Source organism: Rutilus rutilus (genome assembly GCF_951802725.1).
Source record: "Rutilus rutilus genome assembly, chromosome: 1".
Lineage (NCBI taxonomy): Eukaryota > Metazoa > Chordata > Actinopteri > Cypriniformes > Leuciscidae > Rutilus > Rutilus rutilus.
Window position 1 is genome coordinate 2,837,747 of NC_140209.1, and position 24,045 is coordinate 2,861,791.

At 39.2% G+C, this 24,045-nt stretch overlaps 3 protein-coding genes and 1 long non-coding RNA gene across 8 annotated transcripts in view; 2 read left to right on the forward strand and 2 right to left on the reverse strand.

Moving 5' to 3' along the window:
- Window positions 1-4,084: 4,084 nt before the first annotated feature.
- Window positions 4,085-5,729, reverse strand: LOC311305497 (extracellular superoxide dismutase [Cu-Zn]-like). Of its 2 annotated transcripts, none has more exons than XM_084433266.1 (2): window positions 5,536-5,729; window positions 4,085-4,870 (listed from the first exon to the last, which is right to left on the reverse strand). In XM_084433266.1, exon 2 carries the CDS (start codon window positions 4,853-4,855, stop codon window positions 4,202-4,204), a length of 654 nt encoding a protein of 217 aa, XP_084289392.1. In that variant the 5' UTR covers window positions 4,856-4,870; window positions 5,536-5,729; the 3' UTR covers window positions 4,085-4,201. The 2 variants fall into 2 exon arrangements, with proteins under 2 accessions (XP_084289392.1, XP_084289393.1); XM_084433267.1 differs by having other exon boundaries at window positions 5,531-5,629.
- Window positions 5,730-14,899: 9,170 nt separating this feature from the next.
- Window positions 14,900-17,453, forward strand: LOC311302389 (extracellular superoxide dismutase [Cu-Zn]-like). 3 transcript variants are annotated; one of them, XM_084428208.1, is made up of 2 exons: window positions 14,900-15,029; window positions 16,765-17,453. In XM_084428208.1, the coding sequence occupies exon 2, from the start codon at window positions 16,780-16,782 to the stop codon at window positions 17,431-17,433; it is 654 nt and encodes a 217-aa protein (XP_084284334.1). In that variant the 5' UTR covers window positions 14,900-15,029; window positions 16,765-16,779; the 3' UTR covers window positions 17,434-17,453. The 3 variants fall into 3 exon arrangements, with proteins under 3 accessions (XP_084284334.1, XP_084284333.1, XP_084284332.1); XM_084428207.1 differs by having other exon boundaries at window positions 14,900-15,024; XM_084428206.1 differs by lacking the exon at window positions 14,900-15,029 and adding an exon at window positions 16,513-16,635.
- Window positions 17,454-21,285: 3,832 nt separating this feature from the next.
- LOC311302552 overlaps window positions 21,286-24,045 on the forward strand; it is a 31,870-nt gene continuing 29,110 nt past the window's right edge. The window contains exon 1 of the long non-coding RNA XR_014629587.1: window positions 21,286-21,423. This is a non-coding gene — a long non-coding RNA (uncharacterized lncRNA). The remainder of the gene's footprint in view (window positions 21,424-24,045) is intronic.
- LOC311302357 (uncharacterized protein) overlaps window positions 21,403-24,045 on the reverse strand; it is a 93,782-nt gene continuing 91,139 nt past the window's right edge. For both annotated transcript variants that reach the window (XM_084428173.1, XM_084428172.1), the window contains exons 2-6: window positions 23,297-23,617; window positions 22,867-23,205; window positions 22,245-22,304; window positions 22,019-22,099; window positions 21,403-21,907 (exon numbers count right to left, since the gene is read on the reverse strand). In XM_084428173.1, the coding sequence (XP_084284299.1) occupies window positions 21,852-21,907; window positions 22,019-22,099; window positions 22,245-22,304; window positions 22,867-23,205; window positions 23,297-23,617 (857 nt within the window). In that variant the 3' untranslated portion in view covers window positions 21,403-21,851. The remainder of the gene's footprint in view (window positions 21,908-22,018; window positions 22,100-22,244; window positions 22,305-22,866; window positions 23,206-23,296; window positions 23,618-24,045) is intronic.

Sequence of the window (24,045 nt, forward strand, 5' to 3'; positions counted from 1 at the left end):
TTTGTTCAGGCTGCGATGGGCCATTAGTCATTGGGGGTGTCTATGTCACACCCCTGGTCTGAATTAATATTGATAGGCCATTACCACTCCCATGCATAAACCTCTTCTGACAAAAAAACTGTTTTACAACGTTTAAATCAATGTATTGTTTCATGTGAACGATTAGCCAGGATGATTTTCACATCATTTTGAAGCCAGAACTCGAAGTGACAACATCCATTAGTCAAAAGTCTTATTGACAGATATTTAATATGAGTTTTGTGGTCTTATTTCAGCAACTTTCATTTTTATTTTTTTCAATAACCACGCATAAACATTATTCTCTTAAAAATTCAAACATATACATGCTTGATAATCACATATTATGGTAGCCCTGTTTGTGCTATATAGAGTGAATTACACCTTTGTCATTAACATGTTTATAAATAACTGAAAAAAGCACATATGTCAGAGCATGTCAGAACACCTCCAGGGCCCAGAAAACCCCTCAGACCCCAGAGGGTTAACCCTCTGGGGTCGAGAAACGCGCCCGCGCGTTTTGCTGGATTTTTTTCACATAGCAGCAACATAGACTTAAAATACGCCCAGGCAAATGTCTTAAAACCAGCAAGTTTCATTCATTCACTTTCCTGCGTGCTTGGAAGATGACACGATACACCGGTGAGGAAGCCCTTCAGCTCGTCCTGGATAGGCTCGTCCTGGCGACTTGATCCAGCCGTGGATAATATTTCGGATGAGTAAGGGCCCGTCCACACGGAGACGCATTTCGCTGTATACGTATACATTTTTTATCGTATTGGCGTTTCGTCCACACGGATCCGGCGTTTTGGGAGACTGAAACCGCTATTTTTTGAAACCCGGTCCCAAAGTGGATAAATCTGAAAACGACACTCTTGCGGTTTCGTGTGTACAGCCAATCCGTATATTTTGTGAAACGATGATGTCATCACATCACGTGTCGTCTGTGTCACGAGTAACAGCAACAACAATAATGGCGGACTTATATGATTGTATTCGTGCTGCAGAAGCTACTAAGCCTACTAGCTTTATTACAGCAAAATCTATTGCTTCTCTGCAACTGTGGTGAGCAAAAAGCGATAATCTTTGTCTTCTTCTTCTTGGTTCGTATACAGCGCGCAAGGTTATGCGCATGCTCAAAGTCTTCTTCTCCGTGTATAGTGTATCTCTGTGGCAGAATTACAGCGCCCCATACTGGTCTGGCATATATACTACACCGTTTTCAGTCGGTTTCAGTGGTTTCGTGTGTACGCAGATATTTCTTGAGACGACGCCGTGTTTACGGAATTTTTTTTTTAAACGAGGAAAAAAAAAAATCGGATCGGGAACGCACCGGCTTCGTGTGGACTAAGTCTTTTTAAATTCATTATCACATGGGTTAATGAGCTGATGAGTTGAATCAGGTGTGTTTGATTAGGGAGACAAAGAAAATGTGCAGTGTTGGGGTGCCGGCAGGACAGGTTTGGGAACCACTGGTTTAGATCATAGGCCTAGTATGTATGACAGTTAGAATTTGGAAATTAATTAAAAAAATATTATGTTTAGATTATATTTTGACTATAGCGTTTATGCTGCCTTATTATCATCAACGAAGAGTGCTTGCAAATATCTGTTGCAAATGTGTGTAAATGTGCTGAAATGTGTAAATATGCCCAGCTGATGAATTGCAAATGTGTTAATGTTTGCGTTGTGCTATCTCCGGTAATGGCCCATTGACACGCAATATCTAGGCATACAGCACGTGTCTACAATTATTCGCATCAGTTATTCATATAGACTAATGGTACTATACTTATGTAATGCAATGAAATATTTATGTAATAATAGTTTTCAACTTTTTTTAAAAAAGGAATGTAGCTGCATCACCTTCACCTGCAGCTCGGAGGGCGCGCACTCCACACAGCAACACAGTCGAAAATCAGAAAGAGTAAGTACATACTTACCCATGTTAGTTAAATTTTGTTTATATACTTAGATAATACAATATGAGCCTGTATGACTTTATTATTTATTTTTGGAGATTGGTTGATAATGTTACATAGGCTAATGTGTTATCAGCATGATAATGCCCATCAGTTGTGCATGTGCTGGAATAGTAAAATATATGATAATAATAGTTTTTAACTTTTTTTGAAAGGAATGTATGTTGCTCACTCTCACCTCTCACTGCAACTCGCACTAAGAGGGCATGCAGCAACACAGACAGAAATCAGAAAGAGTAAGTACATATTTACCCACTATTTTACAGATGTTAGTTCAATTTTGTTTATATACTTCGTGATGATACAAATGTACATGTGCCTGTGTGGCTTTGCAAAAATTGTGGTGTCATGTATGCACAATATTACAATTAGTGATTGGTAATGTTAACATAAAATAGCTTATTTTTGTTGTTTTATCAACATGCTGATTGCCCATCAGTTATGCATGTGCTGGCATAGTACTTTGTTAAACCTTTATTAATATTATAATTGTTTTAGTAATGTGGTAGCATCACTCTCACCTTCACCTGCGACTCGCACTGGGAGGGCACACGACAGGTGTCGTTCAGTTTTGAGAACAACTGAAAAGTAAGTACACTTATTCCCTTTCTTTCAGATATTAGTGTAATTCTGTTTACATATTCCGATTTTACATAGTCCATACAAACATTATGTGTCTGTATGGCTTAAAAAAAAAAAAAAAAAAAAATCCATCCATATCTTTTCAATATCTGGGCACTATTACTTTTAGTGATTGAAATACAGTTGTTGTATTTTGTGTAATAAACATGCTCACAGTTGTTTGTTTTACAGCTATAAAGATGATGGTGATCATCAGACACCTGTTGCAAAGAGGGCCAAGACAAACATTCAGACAAGCAACAAGCAGTCAACTCTATCATGGAAAACAGAGACTGACATTGATATGGTTCCACAGACTCTGGGATTCCTGCCTGCACGGGAACCTGGACGACAGCTGAGTCCTGCTGACGCACACACTCCTCAGAGTCTCTTCAAAATGTTTTTTTCTGAGAATGCAGTGTCAACTCTGTGCCACTGCACCAATGCTCAGGGCATAAGCATTTACTGTGAGATACCTGCCTTTACTTTTGTTTATTTATCGCTCACAATTGCTTTATTTATAGCTGACTGATTATTTATTTATCTCAAAACTGTGTGTTGAACTTTTGCATTTGGATGGCTATAACAGGGTCATTTAGAAAATGAACTCGAAAGCCTTTAAATCCTAAACGAAAACTCAGAACTTCGCGGAAATTGGTGAGCATATGTGAAATAACATTGTAAACAAGCATGCACAATTTTATGGAGATCAGACCATAGGTGGCACTATAACTTTTAAAAAGCTTTGAAAACCATATATTTCCTATGTTAAATTGGCTGGAAATGGTCTTTTCCATGTATGATGTCAGTGGTTAAATGGTTGCCAAATAAAACTTAATGTCTTTTTATGCATTTGTGCTTAAAGGCCTTAAATGCTTGAACCCCGATAAATGCTGCTTGCAGCTTTAATTTAAAATTTATCTGAAATTAAAAATCTTTGGGAACTTTTGGGATACTGGAAGTACACAACTGCAGGAAATATATCATACTTTGCAAGTGATTTTTGGTCATTTTATAAAAAAGAAATAAATAAAAAACTAACTTACATATTGTAGCTTTAAACACCTTACATTTTGAGTCCCTGTTAACTGTAGTAACAAACTGTCAGAATAATACCCATTTGTTGACATTTAGCAAGAAACCTTATAATTTAGAAAATAAAATCGTATGTCAGAGGTTATGTCTACCTTCAACAATAAGGGTGTCCTCCCTTGAGATGTAGCCACATCCTCCAGTGTCATATTGCATCAACCAAAACCATTATATCATTTAAAGAAATAGTGTATCTTTAAAGACCATTGTCATGCTCTTTAAAGTGTTAACCCACTAAGCACAGTAAATCAAACTAAACAGCCCACTTTGCCTGCATTCACCCTACATTTATTTTTAAGAGTGCATTTACTATTAGAAACTATGGCCAAAAAGCCTCTGAAAAGACCAAGAAAAAAACAAACATGGGAATGTTCAGGTTATGAAATATACTTTAATGTAGGACACATACAAAGAATACACAAGGAAAATCATGATTATCCTATTTGAATCTGCCCTTCCACCATATCCGACTCCCTCATCTTTGACTCTCAGTGCCTTCCTCCACATATTTTCTTGGGGGGAACTTCAGTCTTCTGCCACAGACTTGGAGTAGTAATACCAATCACACCGAGAGCAATTATCGGTCCAGCATTCCCACTGAGTTTACTCTCCTCATCTGAACCCATTCCCAGATCATCCTCCTTCTCATGAACTGCCACCGCACGTCCCAGAATGGAATAAGGCCCAAAGAGCTTGGCGTCTGGAAGCGTCAGGAACTGCCTTATAACTCCTTTCTCGGAAGCAAAGTTGCCCAGGTCTCCAGGATGATGAGGGTGGTCAACGCCGTTTGGATTATAATGAGGACCAACAGTGATGCAGCCTTGACTGAGGTCTCCATACTGATGGATGTGCATGGCACGCTCTTGACGATCGATGGCAGGCAAACCACGGAGGTTGATTTTCACTTCTAAATCTCCATTGGGGAAGACCTGCTTGAAGAGGATTTGCCCAAAGATCTTTGGCTGGTTACGTGGCAAATTGGAGCCGGGAGTTACTTCACAAGTGGCATAGATTGTGTTGTCAAACTCCACGACTTCCGGCTGTGGAGCTTCGGCAGGCAAACACTCCTCGTTGTGGAACTCTCCTCCTTGTATATGCAGCACCAGCAATATCAGAGGGAATATTAGGATGATTTTCTCCATGTTGATCTTTAAAGCCTACAATGAAGAGTGGATTCAGTGAAATCATGCCATTTGGTTTAAGAATGTAATATTTTTGATAAAAGGTCAAAGCTTTGTTGCAGGGAACTTTGAGAATGGAAGTTGCATTAGGTAAAATAGCACAACCAGATTAGTTTGCAACGGAAAACCATACAAGAACCCAGACAGCAACCAGATCCGGCCCACATCTGGGCCGTGTGTAATCCATGTGTACCAGATGTGGGCCGACACCATGTTGCTGTCTAGAAAACTATATTTTTTGAATTGCTATGTACCCTTGTGAAAAAAAAAAAAAAAAAAAAAAAAGCACTGATTGGTATTGGATGTGTACCTGTAAAAAAAAAAAAAAAAAAAAAAAAAAAAAGCCAAACTAAGAGTTTTACTTTAAAGTACATTATGTTTTAAAAATCTTTTTGTTGTGCTTTAAAGTACACTTAATTTGATCTGCTGTAGCCTACATGTTATTCAATATTAAATATAAAGTTAAGATTTTCTGATTCTGATATTTTTCACAAGGACAGGTAAAAAATAAGACAATATCTATACTTTTGCTTAAACTAAACTTTTTTTAGTTGTACTAAATCAAGTCAGTTGATGGAGAAAATGGAATAAAAAAATAAATAAAAAAACAAGCCTAAAACAGCACAGGTGCACTACCGTACAGCTGAAAAGTTGTCCTCAATCCGTGTGGAGCCTGAATATTGCAGTCACAAAAATACTACAACGCTTAATCCGTGTGCAGTCCTGACCTGGGGTTAAGAGAATGTTCCTTTTGGCTGCTCTTATAGGAACTCATGTTGAGCTACAAGTTAACCATGATAGTCTGTTAGTCACTAATTAAGTTCACCTGTGTTTCATTTAGCTCCCTTTGTTTGCCTGTTTATATATAGCACTCAGTTTATTCAGTTCTTTGTCTTAACATATAGGTTTAAAAGGTTGTTTTGTGGTTTTTTTTTATTTTTATTTATTTATTTATTTATTTTTATTTTTTTAATGGGTGCATTAAATTTATAACCTGAAATACTAAAACCTTGAATTACACACTCCGGTACAGTAGGTGGCGGTATGCACCTGAAAAGTTGGTTGCGACCCGCCATTAATATTAGAGAAGAAGAAGAAGAAGTTCTTTGTCTTATGCTGCGTTCCAGGCCAAAACTGTCATGCCCTTCACTCGCAAACTTCCCTCCGTCTCGTTCACTCGGATGTACGTCATTGCGAGTGCCCACTACTGGCGGAAACTGCAATGGGCTGAACTGGAACGTCCTAAGCCCTTGATCACTTGGAATCAGCTGTGGAGTTGATTTATTATTTACATTTTTTTTTCCTTTAAGAATTTGTTTAATGCAGCATCCAAATGTTTATGTGTGTTTGGGTTGTTTTAAACAAAAAATATATATAATTAATATATCAGAGTTGTCTGTTGTGGTGGTGATTAGATGAGATATGTGGTGACGTCACAATCGTACTGCATTGTGGGACATATAGGTGCCTGAAGAGTACATTTGAAGCAGACTCGCTCCCTCGGTCAAAATCGAGGGAACGAGGGTCTGTCCATATAAACTTCCCTCGTCCACTTCACGAAGTGGAACGCACTTCAAAATGGCGGCAGGGATTCTCCCGAGGGGAAGTGCTTAGGGAAGTTCGCAAGTGCGTGTCTAAAAGTGGACTGGAACGCAGCATTGCATTGCACAATGTGTTCTCCAGTGTTTTGTGTTTATTAAAAGAAGTACTGCTATAGATTCATTTTCTCTTCATTTGGTGGCTCATTTGTGACTCATTCATTCTTAGTGTACAATTCCACTTGACGTTCATGCTTGACACCACTTCTTATAGCAGATATTCATCAAACATAAGTGAATAGCTGACAGTTCTTCCTTTTCAAGAAACCATTTCTACAGACTCTGATGTACCAAACCTGACAAGCCTATATTACACATGCAATTGGACTGTTATTTGCAGTTTTTTTACAATTGCTATGACAGATTTTTCAATACAATTTTCCAAAACTCTTAACATGGTTAGTTAGCACTACATCCGTCTGTGTAAGCTATACTATTAACACATTTTGTGTTGCTTTAACACAAAATGCATACAATTAACACCAATTTAAAATGCTTGAACTTCTTTTACACACAAGCTCAAACAAGACCAAAACAATGGATGTGTACTGCCAAATTTACCAATGCTTTAACACTGTATGTCAGAACAGATAACACCATGTTCTAAACCTAACTTTACAGGCTAAAGTCAAGGTAAACAGCTGTTTATATAATGTGAATTGAAACACAAATATATCCCCTGTATTTTATCCTATTGTTACTGAGAAACAGCTGATTGAATTATGCAATAATATAAATCACAGCTGATTCCCATCTAGGAAACACACTCAGGTGTTGAGGTTCTTTCAATCGCTTGACCATATGGTATACTGTAACCGTACATTCTATAAAGCACTCTGAGATGGGTCTTTTTTTATTGAATTTCTGCAGCAAAAGACCTACACCTGACCTACACCTCAAATGCAGTTTAGTGTGATAGTGTAGACCAAGTGAAACAGCGCTGCGTTACCTCACAAGTTTAATTCGCCAAATAAACTGACTTGTTAACCCTTTTCCACCAAGGCAGTGCTGGTGCTGGTTCACGGCTAGAGCCTAGTTTCAAATGGGTTCTTTGTTTTTCGACACCCAGAGCACCAGCTCTGAACCAGGAAAAGTGGTTCTTAAGTAGCACCAAAACATTGCTGGTCTAGAAGTAAGAACCGCTTGCGTCAGGGACTGGGGGCTGGGTTACCGTGACCAACAAGACGAACAGAAACTTGTGACCGCCATTTTTCAAATAGCAGCTAATCGAGCTAATAGCAGCTTGATTGTAATCTCCGTCTATGCAAGTTACGGCGAGCTGCACAGACACGTTGGATTCGCCGTGTTTGGATGCCGATGTAGGTTCGCAAAGTCAAGTCAAGTCAAGTCATCTTCATTTATATAGCGCTTTTAACAACGTAGATTGTTTCAAAGCAGCTTCACAGAGATAAGCGTATAATTTAAGGTAACAGAGATTGTTTTGGCTTTATAGCAGAGTTAAGTTATTTTCCATCTAAAGTTAGTTTTGATTGATTTGCTTCCGTCGCAACGATCATTTGTTATTAAATTAGGGGCCGCTAAGACGACACCATTCCCTCTACACAGACTTTAAACGCGAACCTGTGAGAAACGCTGATGGCGTTCACATGCGCATTTAGAATGGGTTCTATAGTGATGTGCATTTGAATATACGCAGGTTTGGAATTCCCTACAAGCCAAGCCTAAACAAAGTACTTGTCTTTCCTTATAAATTTTGATAAAGAATTTTATTTTATTTTGTTGCTTTGGGGTAGGAACGCGAAACAAATTTTCCCGACAACGCCTTATCTGTATAGTGGTAGAGGGATCCTCCATAGGGAGAGACTAGTTGGCACTTCAGCACTGCGTTGTCATCGGTCCAGGCGAAGGTCCTTCGTCAGATCTGGATACGGCCCGGATCCGGCAGGCTGCAGGAAAACCTCGGGATAAACACAGACACTAAAATTAGCGTAGATGCCATTCTTCTCATGATGTAACGAGTACATCAGGAGTTATGGGAAGTGTTCCCGGTTCCGGCTGACCTAATCTATGCAGCCTAACATTAAATTATAGAAGTCTATAATGTATTATGTGAAAGCTAGGTCAAAGAGATGTGTTTTTAGTCTAGCTTTGAACTGACAGAGTGTGTCTGCTTCCCGGACAATGGTAGGAAGACTGTTCCAGAGTTTTGGTGCTAAATAGGAAAAGGATCTACCGCCAGCAGTCGATTTTGATATTCTAGGTATTAGTAACTGGCCGGAATTTTGAGATCGCAAAAGACGTGAAGGACTATAATGCGTTAAGAGCTCACTCAAGTACTGCGGAGCTAAACCATTTAGTGCTTTGTATGTAATCAGCAATATTTTAAAATTGATGCGATGTTTAATAGGGAGCCAATACAGTTTTGACAGAACTGGGCTAATATGGTCATACTTCCTGGTTCTGGTAAGAACTCGAGCTGCTGCGTTTTGAACCAGCTGTAGTTTGTTTATTAAGCGTGCAGGGCAACCACCCAGTAGAGCATTACAATAATCTAGCCTTGAGGTCATGAACGCATGAACTAATTGTTCCGCATTTGTCAATGAGAGCATATGGCGTAATTTATATATATTTTTAAGATGGAAAAATGCAGTTTTACAGATACTAGACACGTGACTTTCAAATGAAAGATTGGTATCAAAGAGCACACCCAGGTTCCTAACCGACGACGAAGACTTAACAGAGCAGCCGTCGAGTGTTAGACAGTATTCTAGGTTATTACGTGAGGAAGTTTTTTGTCCAATAATTAGAAACTCTGTTTCTTCAGATTTAAGAAGTAGGAAATTACGAGTCATCCAATTTTTTTATATCTGCTATGCATTCCGTTAATTTTGTGAATTGATAAGTTTCGTTAGGTTTTGAAGAAATATACAGCTGAGTATCGTCAGCATAACAGTGAAAGCTAATTCCATGTTTCCTAATGATATCTCCTAATGGTAGCATGTACAGAGTGAACAGCAGCGGTCCTAGTACTGAGCCTTGTGGTACGCCATACTGAACTTGTGATCGATGAGACATCTCATCATTTACTGCTACAAACTGATAACGGTCAGATAAGTATGATTTAAACCATGCTAGTGCATTTCCCGTAATGCCAACAAAATGTTCTAATCTATTTAAAAGAACGTTGTGGTCAATGGTGTCAAATGCAGCACTAAGATCGAGTAACACTAATAGCGAGATACAACCACGATCGGATGATAAGAGCAAATCATTTGTGACTCTAACGAGAGCAGTCTCGGTACTATGGTACGGTCTGAATCCAGACTGGAAATTCTCGCAGATATCATTTCTTTCAAGAAAGGAACACAGTTGTGAGGATTACTGCCTTTTCTAATATCTTTGACAGAAAAGGTAGATTCGAGATCGGCCTGTAATTGACTAATTCTGTAGGATCAAGTTGCGTTTTTTTAACAAGCGGTTTAATCATAGCCAGCTTAAAGGAGTCATAACCTGCAATTTTCACTTTTCCACGAGAATCAATGTATGTTATGATCGACTAACGATTATACACTGGCCGGGAAGCCGATATTTAAAAGTGAAGCGTTTGTTTACCTCAGGGTAAATAAACGAGCGCGCGTGCACACGCACTCAAATACGAGATTTTGATTTCAGCTCCCTCTTGACGTCATGAGGTAGTAGGATATACCATATATGGACACCGCTGCAGGAAGCCCCCCTTCCCCTCTCCCCCTCATATTCAGTTCAGTCGGGAAAGATGGAGAAACCGAGTGCACACCGGACTTGCTCTGTGGTTGATTGCCATAAAAAACATGTAAATGTGTTTTATCTCCCAAAATCGGACGAAACTATCAAAGACCAGTGGATGAAATTCATTTTTAATGACGCTGTCCCAACAACCCTTTCAACTGGCGTGCAGAGCCATATAGAGCGTCCACGACAGCCAAAACATCGCATTGATCTCGCGAGACAATAATGCCTTCAGAAATAAGGGTAAAAGTAGGTCTGTGTTTATTTTTTTTCCACTTTTCTTTTTTAGAAGGGCCTGAAAGACTACAATACAGCAGTAGGTATCCAATGTAATACTAGGTTATGACTCCTTTAAAGTTTTTTGGTACGTATCCTAGAGACAAAGATGAATTAATGATATTAAGAAGAGGATCTATGACCTCTGGAAGCATCTCTTTCAGTAGCTTAGTCGGTATCGGGTCTAACATACATGTTGTCGATTTAGATGATTTAACGAGTTTAGTTAATTCTTCCTCTCCTATAGCAACGAATGAATCAAATTTTTCCTCAGGGAGACTACAATGCACTGCCTGATGCGATACTGTAGTAGACGGTTGCATAGTTATAATTTTGTCCCTGATATTTTCTATCTTATAAGTGAAGAAGTTCATAAAATCATTACTGCTGTGTTGCTTGGAAACTTCGGTGCTTGAAGCTTTATTTTTCGTTAGTTTAGCCACTGTTTCAAATAAATACCTAGGATTATGTTTATTTTCTTCTAATAGGTTTGAAAAATAAGCAGATCTAGCAGCTTTTAAAGCCTCTCTGTAAGCAATCGAGCTCTCTTTCCATGAAATGCGAAATACCTCTAATTTTGTTTTCTTCCAGTTGCGCTCCATTTTTCTGGCTGCTCTCTTAGGTGCCTGAGTGTGCTCGTTGTACCACGGCGTTGGACTATTTTCTTTAATCTTCTTTAAGCGCAACGGAGCAACTGTGTCTAAAGTGCTGGAAAAGAGAGAGTTAAACGTTTCTGTTGTAATATCAAGTTCTTCTAAGCTATCCGGGATGCTGAGATGATGAAACTGATCAGGAAGATTATTAATAAAGCAATCTTTAGTGGCAGAAGTGATAGGTCTCACATATTTGAAACACGGACTTTGCAGCCTTAGCTAAATGCAAATTACACGAGACTAGATAATGATCTGAGATGTCATCGCTCTGCTGCAGAATTTCAACGGCATCAACATCTATTCCATGTGATAATATTAGATCTAGAGTGTGATTACGACGATGAGTAGGTCCTGACACGTGTTGTCTAACTCCAATTGAATTTACAATGTCTTTAAATGCCAATCCCAATGCATCTTTTTCATTATCGATGTGTATATTAAAATCACCAACAATTAGTACTTTATCTGCAGTCAATATTAATTCTGATAGAAAGTCCGCAAATTCTTTGATAAAGTCTGTATGGTGCCCTGGTGGCCTGTATACAGTAGCCAGCACAAATCTCAAACGTGATTTATCGTTTACACTATATATTTTTACATTAAGCACCAATGCTTCAAAAGAATTGTATTTAAAACTTGATTTCTTAGTGGTTTTGAAACTATTACCATAAATTACAGCAACACCACCCCCTTTGCGTTTCAGACGAGGCTCATGTTTATAACAGTAATCTTGCGGGGTTGATTCATTTAAAGTAATGTAATCGTTTGGTTTTAGCCAGGTTTCTGTCAAACACAGCACATCTAGGTTATTATCTGAAATCATATCATTAACAATGAGTGCTTTTGAAGTAAGCGATCGAATATTCAGCAACCCAAGCTTTAGCATTTGCTCGTCTGTATTATAGCTGTTTTTTATTTGTTGAACATCAATTAAATTTTTAACCTTAGATGGGTTAAAACGTTTTTTGGATTTCCAAATTCGGGGAACAGACACAGTCTCTATACGATGATAGCTAGGTAAAAGAGGCTCTATGTGATGGGATTTATCTGACCTGGGTGACGCGAGGCCGCTAGCAGACAGTCGGTTTAGCCAGTCTGTCTGCTTCCTGACCTGAGCCCCAGATTGTCATGTTTGAGCTCTAAGACTATGAGCCATATTACTAGAGAGAAGAGCAGCACCATCCCAGGAGGGATGAATACCATCTCTTTTCAACAGGTCAGGTTTGCCCCAAAAACCTTTCCAATTGTCTATGAATTCTATATTATTAAGCGGACACCACTTAGACAGCCAACCGTTAAGCGAACACAATCTACTAACTATCTCATCACTCCTGCGAACAGGAAGGGGGCCAGAGCAAATTACAGTCCTTGACATCGTACTTGCAAGTTCACACACCTCTTTAATATTAATTTTGGTGATCTCCGACTGGCGGAGTCGAACATCATTAGTGCCGACATGAATAATGATCTTAGAGAATTTACGATTAGCAAAGCCATGAGCATCAATACTGTAGTAACGCAACGACCTCCATTGTTGATGGAAGGCTTGTTCGAGATGCATCGGAGCGGCACGGACCGATCGGAGCTGCGGGAGTGTTTGGAGAGCAAACGAGTCCTTGTGCTTTTGGATTGCTTTCGCAGTGCTTTGATGTCATGAGCCGATCGGTCTGCGAGAAGCCGAACCATCTCGAACAAGCCTGGTGTGTTTGTGTTTGGCGCTGCCACGCTAGCGTTGCTGGGCAACATGAGATGTATACAGTGACCTTGTGGAAAGGCAAACCGGATCTTAGAGAGCTCGTCAGACGAACCAACTCCGGACTGGCAATACTGTAGCTCTGGCTCTGAACTGGCACCTGGTTCATGCTGGTGGAAAAGGGGTATGTGTGAGTATTAATTCAGCACTTGCGGGTAGATCGGTAGAATGAAATGTCCTTATTCCTTTATATCCGCGGAACTCGCATGTGGCTCTGATATCTGTCTCTCATTGGCAATCGCGACCTGCTTCATACCACAGTCATGTTAAAAACATCAATGTACTCACTCACCCATAAACATTATTAGATCCTTCGGCATGACGAAAAGTTCCATAATTCCGCTTATGCGTCATCAACCTACACCTTTGTTATTGTAAGAGGTTAGCAAGCCTGGTTAGTACCTGGATGGGAGACCTCCTGAGAAAACCAGGTTGCTGCTGGAAGAGGTGTTAGTGAGGCCAGCAGGGGGTGCTCACCCGTGGTCTATGGGACTTTGATTACCCAGAAAAGTGCTATATAAATGTAACGAATTATTATTATTATTATTCTTAAAATGTAGATGCAGAATATAACGCTTTAAAATATGGACACAATTTAAGTTCATCTACAGTGTTTAGAGAAAACAGACAGAAAAAAAGTTTTACAATATGGTTACCATTTAAAATGTTCCTCTTATTGAATTTGTGTTAGCCTATTTGTTGTTGCATGTGTTGTAGTTCCATTTGTAATATGCTGTAGAGTTCATTAAGATATCTGAAATTCAAATTTCATAAAATTTCATGTCAACACATCATGTTCTAGTTGTTTTGAACTTTACACATGCATTGAGTGAACTGATGAGTACACTGCAAACATGTCTCAAAATCAAATAACATAGCCGTCCAACAGGACGATTTAGTCAATCATAGCACAATGTCATAAAAACACTAACATCAGATGGAATTACAGAAACTGTATTATTGTATACGTGTCAGGTATGCCCTTATACAACAGACAGTATATTGTATTGATCATAGATTGTGTTTTGCACTGCAGTTTCTTTTGAAGCCTCTCTACATTTTTGTTTTGTTGGGTTTACTGTAGGTCTTTTGCTGCAGAAATTCAATAAAAAAAGACCCATCTCAGAGTGCTTTATAGAATGTACGGTTACAGTATACCATATGGTCATGCGATTGAAAGAACCTCAACACCTGAGTGTGTTTCCTAGATGGGAATCAGCTGTGATTTATATTATTGCATAATTCAATCAGCTGTTTCTCAGTAACAATAGGATAAAATACAGGGGATATATTTGTGTTTCAATTCACAATATAAGCAGCTGTTTACCTTGACTTTAGCCTGTAAGGTTAGGTTTAGAACATGGTGTTATCTGTTCTGACATACAGTGTTAAAGCATTGGTAAATTTGGCAGTACAAATCCATTGTTTTGGTCTTGTTTGAGCTTGTGTGAATTGTATGCATTTTGTGTTAAAGCAACACAAAATGTGTTAATAGTATAGCTTACACAGACGGATGTAGTGCTAACTAACCGTGTTAAGAGTTTTGGAAAATTGTATTGAAAAATCTGTCATAGCAATTGTAAAAAAACTGCAAATAACAGTCCAATTGCATGTGTAATATAGGCTTGTCAGGCTTGGTACATCAGAGTCTGTAGAAATGGTTTCTTGAAAAGGAAGAACTGTCAGCTATTCACTTATGTTTGATGAATATCTGCTATAAGAAGTGGTGTCAAGCATGAACGTCAAGTGGAATTGTACACTAAGAATGAATGAGTCACAAATGAGCCACCAAATGAAGAGAAAAGGAATCTATAGCAGTACTTCTTTTAATAAACACAAAACACTGGAGAACACATTGTGCAATGCAAGACAAAGAACTGAATAAACTGAGTGCTATATATAAACAGGCAAACAAAGGGAGGTAAATGAAACACAGGTGAACTTAATTAGTGACTAACAGACTATCATGGTTAACTTGTAGCTCAACATGAGTTCCTATAAGAGCAGCCAAAAGGAACATTCTCTCAACCCCAGGTCAGGACTGCACACGGATTAAGCGTTGTAGTATTTTTGTGACTGCAATATTCAGGCTCCACACGGATTGAAGACAACTTTTCAGCTGTACGGTAGTGCACCTGTGCTGTTTTAGGCTTGCTTTTTTATTTTTATTTTTATTCCATTTTCTCCATCAACTGACTTGATTTAGTACAACTAAAAAAAGTTTAGTTTAAGCAAAAGTATAGATATTGTCTTTTATTTTACCTGTGAAAAATATCAGAATCAAAAAATCTTAACTTTATATTTAATATTGAATAACAAGTAGGCTACAACAGATCAAATTAAGTGTACTTTAAAGCACAACAAAAAGATTTTTAAAACATAATGTACTTTAAAGTAAAACTCTTAGTTTGGCATTTTTTTTTTTTTTTTTTTTTTTTTTTAAGTGTACATGTACTTAATGTCACTCCTGCCAGCAGAAGCCCTATCATGGCCACCAGAGGGCACTTCTCCCTAGACCTTTTCCATTTCCATAAACCTTTGCCTGGACTCATTTTAGTGTGATTACATCCACCTGTATGTCATTGGTTTGTATCATAGGCACTTTGGCTGGCAGGTGTGATGCTTATGAAAGTGTACGTGGGAACACTTAAAGGCAGGGTAGGTAGGATTTATTAAAAATTAAAGATCCAAATTTGTTAAAACTTTCTATATATATCAATACATAATTAAAATGTAAGAACTCTGAAAAAAAGAGTATAAAAATCAAGTGACTCTAGACCGTTTAATCTGTATTAAACACAGCTCATTATTTCGATTCGGGACGAATCAAAGGATTGGCTTAGGCGACTGTCACTCTCTCGCAACCATGGCAACCACCCTTTTGCCACACAGCACCTGCCCACTTGCGCGCGACCGTTTGATTTGAGGAGTGCGAGAGGCACGGAACCTGATCACACCTCCGTCCAGTAGATGGCGGTAATGCACTATGTTTGCAAGCTGCCAATAAAATCTATCGAAGAAGAAGAAGAAGGCACTGAACCTAGGAATACCAAAACAATGGCAGAGAAAGAGCAATCTAAATTTACAGTACCGGCATATGCAGTTAGTGAAGGCAAACCAGGCAAAAAAATGCCCCTTCCCCTCCGCTTGTCTCAGGTAAATAATGCGTCCTCTAGCTCAGCGGTCGGAGTCGCGCGTTCATGTGTTTTGGGGGCGTGGCTTTGGAAGAAGCACAGAAATGAGGGAGTGGAGTGAATGGAAATAATGAGATGTCTTTAAAACAGTCGTGAGAGGTCTACAGACACTCGATTTTGATACTTTCTTTTTCAGAGTACTTACATTTTAATTATGTATTGATATGTACATAAAGTTTAAACAAATTTGAAAAATAAAATTTTTAGACCATTTCTACCTACCCTGCCTTTAAGTGGCTTTTTATAATTCATCAGTGTTATTATCTGCAAGTGGACCTACAGGTTTTTTTTTTTTTATTATTATTGTACTTTCAAGATACTACAGGTACACATCCAATACCAATAATATTTTTTTTTTTTCGTTTTTTTTTTTTTTTTTTTTTCACAAGGGTACATAGCAATTCAAAAATATAGTTTTCTAGACAGCAACATGGTGTCGGCCCACATCTGGTACACATGGATTACACACGGCCCAGATGTGGGCTGGATCTGGTTGCTGTCTGGGTTCTTGTATGGTTTTCCGTTGCAAACTAATCTGGTTGTGCTATTTTACCTAATGCAACTTCCATTCTCAAAGTTCCCTGCAACAAAGCTTTGACCTTTTATCAAAAATATTACATTCTTAAACCAAATGGCATGATTTCACTGAATCCACTCTTCATTGTAGGCTTTAAAGATCAACATGGAGAAAATCATCCTAATATTCCCTCTGATATTGCTGGTGCTGCATATACAAGGAGGAGAGTTCCACAACGAGGAGTGTTTGCCTGCCGAAGCTCCACAGCCGGAAGTCGTGGAGTTTGACAACACAATCTATGCCACTTGTGAAGTAACTCCCGGCTCCAATTTGCCACGTAACCAGCCAAAGATCTTTGGGCAAATCCTCTTCAAGCAGGTCTTCCCCAATGGAGATTTAGAAGTGAAAATCAACCTCCGTGGTTTGCCTGCCATCGATCGTCAAGAGCGTGCCATGCACATCCATCAGTATGGAGACCTCAGTCAAGGCTGCATCACTGTTGGTCCTCATTATAATCCAAACGGCGTTGACCACCCTCATCACCCTGGAGACCTGGGCAACTTTGCTTCCGAGAAAGGAGTTATAAGGCAGTTCCTGACGCTTCCAGACGCCAAGCTCTTTGGGCCTTATTCCATTCTGGGACGTGCAGTGGCGGTTCATGAGAAGGAGGATGATCTGGGAATGGGTTCAGATGAGGAGAGTAAACTCAGTGGGAATGCTGGACCGATAATTGCTCTCGGTGTGATTGGTATTACTACTCCAAGTCTGTGGCAGAAGACTGAAGTGCCCCCCAAGAAAATATGTGGAGGAAGGCACTGAGAGTCAAAGATGAGTCGTCGGATATGGAGGAAGGGCAGATTCAAATAGGCTAATCATGATTTTCCTTGTGTATTCTTTGTATGTGTCCTACATTAAAGTATATTTCATAACCTGAACATTCCCATGTTTTTTTTTCTTGGTCTTTTCAGAGGCTTTTTGGCCATAGCTTCCAATAGTAAATGCACTCTTAAAAATAAATGTAGGGTGAATGCAGGCAAAGTGGGCCGTTTAGTTTGATTTACTGTGCTCAATGGGTTAACACTTTAAGAGCATGACAATGGTCTTTAAAGATACACTATTTCTTTAAATGATACAATGGTTTTGGTTGATGCTATGACACTGGAGGATGTGGCTACATCTCAAGGGAGGACACCCCTATTGTTGAAGGTAGACATAACCTCTGACATATGATTTTATTTTCTAAATTATAAGGTTTCTTGCTAAATGTCAACAAATGGGTATTATTCGGACAGTTTGTTACTACAGTTAACAGGGAATCAAAACGTAAGGTGTTTAAAGCTACAATATGTAAGTTTTATTTTTTATAAAATGACCAAAAATCACTTGCAAAGTGTGATATATTTCCTGCAGTTGTGTACTTCCAGTATCCCAAAAGTTCCCAAAGATTTTTAATTTCAGAGAAATTCCAATTTTAAATTAAAGCTGCAAGCAGCATTTATCGGGGTTCAAGCATTTAAAGAGCATCTTGCAGGTTAGAAGACCTAACAAGTTAATGTATAGAAAAATAATGTAGGAACTAGATTTTCTTTAAAAAAAAATTATAAATACACTACAGTGGCTTCTGGAGTCGTTTTTGTGAGAAAATTTTACTTCCGCATCTGAAAATGGGCGTGACGGGCGAGAGTCGTGACATAGCGCGAGGGAGAGCGGTCCATTCAAACAACAGGGAAAAATAGATTGATGACATTTCGGATGCTGAGGAAATTGTTGACGAACCACAGCCATACAATTATGAGCCTGCTAGGCTGCCAAGAGAGCAGGGACAGGCCAGGATTAATGTTAGACAGAACATAATGGAACTTACAATAACAGAAACTAAGCTTTGATCAGGCGTTTGTCATGCTCATTAATATCCGCCCAGACTAACGTTACGTGATATAACTTAGCGGTTTCTCATCGAGAGACAGAGAGATATTTATTCCTGATAAATTTTTTGTTCCATAGGTGCTTGTGTGGGAAATGCGAGGCAATGTTTACAGCTGAGGAAAGTCAGTGTTGCAGGGAGGTGGATGCATACTGGGCCTTAGTGGAAAATGCCAAACTTCCATGGTTGCAGTTAGTGTTACTACAGTAAAGCCATGGTGAATGTTGCTGATCTGTGGACACTGGATAGTTTGTTCATTCATTGCACAATGTTTATTCCTGGTTTCCACGTCAGCGCTGTTTGATCCGTTAATAACGGAGAAATGTGAATATTTCTCACTAGATCTCGCAGCGATGTTATTACTTCAGTGGCGAATTCAAATGCTTTATTTACTGGATCTCGCAGTAACAGTGTTGCTTGATCAGGCTCGCGCTGCACTGGTCCAAACTGATAAACGGTCCACACAAACAAAAAGTGTTAGTCACATTGTTCATTACTGGAATATAAATACTATCTTGGCACTGGAATATAAATACTATCTTGGCACTGTACAATAAGACATGTAGTTTTCAGATATGAATGCATTCTTTTTTATTATACCATGGAATAATGATGGTATTGGTTTTAAAACATAACCCATATAATGTATTTTGTACATTATATAATGTAATTGTTTGTAAATATGCATTCAGCAGAGGATTTAGTTGTTCACACTGCACTCAGAATGTGTCAGACAGTAACACATTTTTCACTCATTTGGTTTTGTATTCACTATCAATTTTAATTGAATCATTGTTCAAGACAAAAATAATAATAATGCAGTTCTCAACAAATGCTAGATAAAAAAGTAAATACTTGAAACTAAGAGTGGTTGAAAATAAGAATAGATCAAAATAAAAAGCACACCACATTTCAAATGAAATTCCAGATTTTCGTATATAGATAGTTTCCAGATAGATTTTCTGGGTATGATTTTGGACTCTCGAGCTCATCAGAACAGAGTATACAGTCCATTAACGATACACTGGCCTCTTTTGTGAAGGGCAGAGCGGTCGCCCTGAAAACGCTTCAGAGACTCTTGGGTCTGATGGCAGCTGCCGCCTGGGTTTGCTGCATATGAGACCATTGCAGCGACGGTTACAGAGTCGTGTAATGGTTACTGACATGGTGTCAGGAATTCAGAAGCTGGGATCTACGCCATCTTCCTTGCTTTGCTTATACCTTCAACCTCATTGTTAAGAGGGCAGTTGAAGAACATGACGTGTTGGAGCAGAGCCAGGAGACTGGTGACTTTTTTCAGGAGCAGCACTAAGGCCACTGAAAAGCTAATCCTTGCCCAGGAAAGGATGGGCAGCCAGCCCCTGAAGCTTCTCCATGAAGTGGACACCAGGTGGAACAGCACGCATGATCTGCTGCAAACACTCATTGACCTCAGAGAGCCTGTTGGTGCTGCTTTGGCTAGTTTGTCAAGCGACATCATGCCACTTTCAAGTGCTGATTTTGACATCATTTCTGAAAGCCTTGAAGTACTGGCACCCTTCAAGCATAACACTAAAGAGCTCTCTGAGGAGAAGAGAGTGTCAGAAAAAAAACAGCCCTGGCAAGAAATACATCTGCTTCATTCTTAGGGATGGCTCTTCAGCAGTACATGTAATGTTCAATCCATCCGTGTGCTTGCACTGGCCACATTGCTGGAGCCTAGATTTAAGACACTTGGGTTTGGCAACCAGGATAATGCCCGTGAAGCTGCTGACGGGTGAATGTGCTTCAGTGATCTGGCTAACCAGTGAGCAAGCAGAGGCATCATCATCTCAGGCAGCTCGAATCCACCATCCTCAGATGACCTGTGGGAGCTCCTGGATAGCTGGGTCAGCGAGACACAACGGCATCAAAGCTATAATGCTGATGCCACCATAGAGGTCAAGAGATACATCAATGATACACACCTCCCTCGAAGTGAGGACCCTCTCAAATACTGGCAGGCCCAAAAATGGTGCAATGAAAAATCACATAGGACCAATTTATTGGCGTATTAAACATTGTAGTTAGAAGGTGAGTAATGACAAATATGCTTATTAACATATACAAATAAACCTTACAACGATATCCCATTGAACAAAACATTTGAATGACACAGTCGGTGTAGGAATTATTATTGAGTATCAAATGGCGAAGTTGAGCACTGTGTCAAAAGCTTCGAAGCACCAACACAGTTTGTTGTATCTAGTTAGAGATTTCATCAGCTCCTCCTGTGGTTGTGTAACTTCCTCTCATCTGAACAACTGAGTGTTGAAACCCTGCTAGAGTTACTGTATAGTTACACAATCCCACAGTGAAAGTGTGTAACGTGTGTGTGAAAGTGAAAGTGACACGTGACGGCCAAGTATGGTAACCCATACTTGGAATTTGACCTCTGCATTTAACCCATCCAAGTTAATGCACACACATTAGGAGCAGAGTAGTGAGTAGTTAACACACACACACTGCAAACGTGGATACACACACCCAGAGCAGCGGGCAGCCTTTGTGTGGCGCCCGGGGAGCGATTAGGGGTGCGATTAGCGATTAGTTAGGTGCCTTGCTCAAGGGCACCTCAGTCATTTCCCACCGGCTCTGGAATTGAACCAGCAACCTTTGGGTTACCAGTCCAACTCCCTAACCACTAGGCCATGACTGCCCCAGTGAAACATGTCTGAGAAGACACACCTGCTCTGAACGATGGATATTAGCTCTGAAGGATATATTTTGCACATGAAAGTATTTCTGCTGTTAGTCTCCCTTCTTTATTTTAGCAGTTTCCTGGACTATTGTAATGCTCTCAATGACTTGACTGCAGAACAACCACTGGCTCTCTTATCAAGCACTTATTAAACACAACTGCAGAGGTTTTATTAAGAAAATTATAGCAATCATTCAAAATGAAAAAAGATGCTAAAAACAGGAATGAACAGACAAGATCCAAGAATCCTCAAATCAGCTCCATCACACAGAACAGAGAGAGATTATACAGTCTGAGTCTGTCCATTACTGTATTAATATTATATTTAAAGCAGTTTACATATGAAGCGCAAGAGAATGACTTTCAACACTGTAGGCAAATATATCCATAAAATCCATATAAATGAAAATAAATCTGGCTTTTTATATGTAAAAAAACAAAAAACATTTTAATCTAAACTTGATTATGTCACTATAAGTGCTCAGAGTTTTCTCTCTGTTTTCTGAGAAGAAGAAAATAAAACAATGAACAATCCTCTGTAAGTTTTTGCTATTGTAAATATTGCTGCAGATTGGCTCTAAACTCATCAGTATTTTATTCTAATATTGTCGGCATCTCTATTTCCTCTGGGTCCTTCGAGTCCTTCCTCCCTGCAAAATAAAAGCATTGACTGACCTCTCGTATGTGTTTTTATCATGATTGCAGATTGTTCCAGATCAGATGAGTGTGAATCATCAGATTGTGTGCGGCTCAAAACTCACCAGCTCTTCTTGCACAGATGATCTGAAGAAGAATCACAGTAGGAGCAGCAAACACTGCCATCTCAACAATAATCACAATCACTGCAGGAAACATGAGAGGAAGAAGAGAAACTGTACATGACTGAAGTCAAGGGTATTCAACTATCAACAGTTATTGATGAAGCATTTACAGACTGACTGATAGTTTAATGTTATAAAGCTGTCAGTATAAATGAACGTGTCGTACCTCTGTATAATGATCCAGCAGTCACACTGACTTCAGTTTCTGATGCTGTATCAGCTGGATCTGTGGATCACGTCTGTTAGTTCAGTTCAACACATAATGCCACATATACACAACATCATCATCACATAATACTGGAGCTTCACATCACAGAAATGATGAATATGTGCACGAGTCTGTCATCTATTATCTTCTTACTTCACTCTCAAGCTGTCAGGACGAGAATGGCAGTAGTTGAGAAGAGACTGTATTACTGTGTACTGTATTACTGTATAACTGTATAACTGTATTACTGTATAATTTATTCCTGGTTTATATGAGAGTGAAACACAGTTGAGCTTCTGCAAATAAACCTTCAGCTTGAATGAAGGACATAAGCCTTATAATTCCTAAAGCCGACCTCCTACATGGGTCATACTAGGCTTTAATACACTCGTCTGATTTATGCAATATATCATGTATGACCCATGTAGGAGGCCAATATTGGGAATTATAAGGATTGTTATGCAGTTTATGACTTTGACCACTAATATTTTACAACTCCAAAACGTATGAAGCCATCAGAAAGAGTAGAGCCAATCTGTGGAAGTTTTCACAAATCTGTCAGAAAAGAGTGTTTTCTCACCTGAATACTTGACAGTGTATCTGACTGAGGTCTCCAGTTGATCTCTGCGAGTAAGCTGACATCTCCACTCTCTGTTGTCATCTTCATTCAGGAGTGTTGTAGTCAGAGTGATATTACAGCGATCTGGACCTGATGATAATATCTGATATCTGGAGTCTGTCTTCAGATCAACACCAGTCTGATTCACCCACAACAGCTCAAATCTCCCATAACGGACCCAATCATTACAGGAGAATGCAGTATACAACTGACAGGAGAGAGTCACAGAGCGGCCTGGACTGATCTCAGTCTGTGAAGATGAAGATGAAGATGATGATGAAGATGATGGAGACACTGAAACTGAACACAAGACACAAATCTCTTCAATTATCATCTGAGTTTAAAGGGAGAATCTGCCCTTTTTAAATTGACCACATAATCATAAACTTACCATGAAGAACATTCAGAAAAACACGTGCACCAGGTCCTTGTTTCTGTCCATTCACATATTGTCTGCAGGTGTAATATCCATAATCTTCTACTGTGACGTTCTTGATGTTCAGAGAGCAGTCAGACTCCAGACTCAGTCTCTCATGTCTCTCTGAGTCTTTATTCTTTATTCCTCCAGTAATCAGTTTAACTGGTGCTGAAACACTGAATCTGTAAGAGTAGACCCATGTAGTTGAGTTGCAGTCAGAAAGAGCTTCATCATTACAGGACAGAGAGACATTTTCACCAGAACTGATGAACACATGATCCTCTCCACTGGTTCCTGAAACACAGTATTGTAAGAACTGATTTTCCTGCTAAAACAAAACGCACCCTGCAATAAAGCCATAAAATGCACCCTGGACAGCAGATAGCAAAGACAGAGCACAGAACCTTGTCCTGCCCAAACTTATCTCCTTGTCCCCTTGTTTGACTTCAACTCATCCCTCCTCTCCCTCCTCAAGTCACTGAAAGTTCATTAAGAATGTCTATATAACACATATGGTGTATCTTGTGTATATGTTGTTTTTCCTTTTCATGTTTGGTATCATTTTAAGTGTCACAGTGCGATTGGTAAAATGGTCTTAATTTCATTGCAGTCATTGGTTTAATGAGAAAGATTGAGAACTTAGGATAATCCTGTATCTCTCTGTCTGATATCTCTTTACGATATCCCAAGAAACCAGGTGCTACCCCCCTCGGGTACATGGA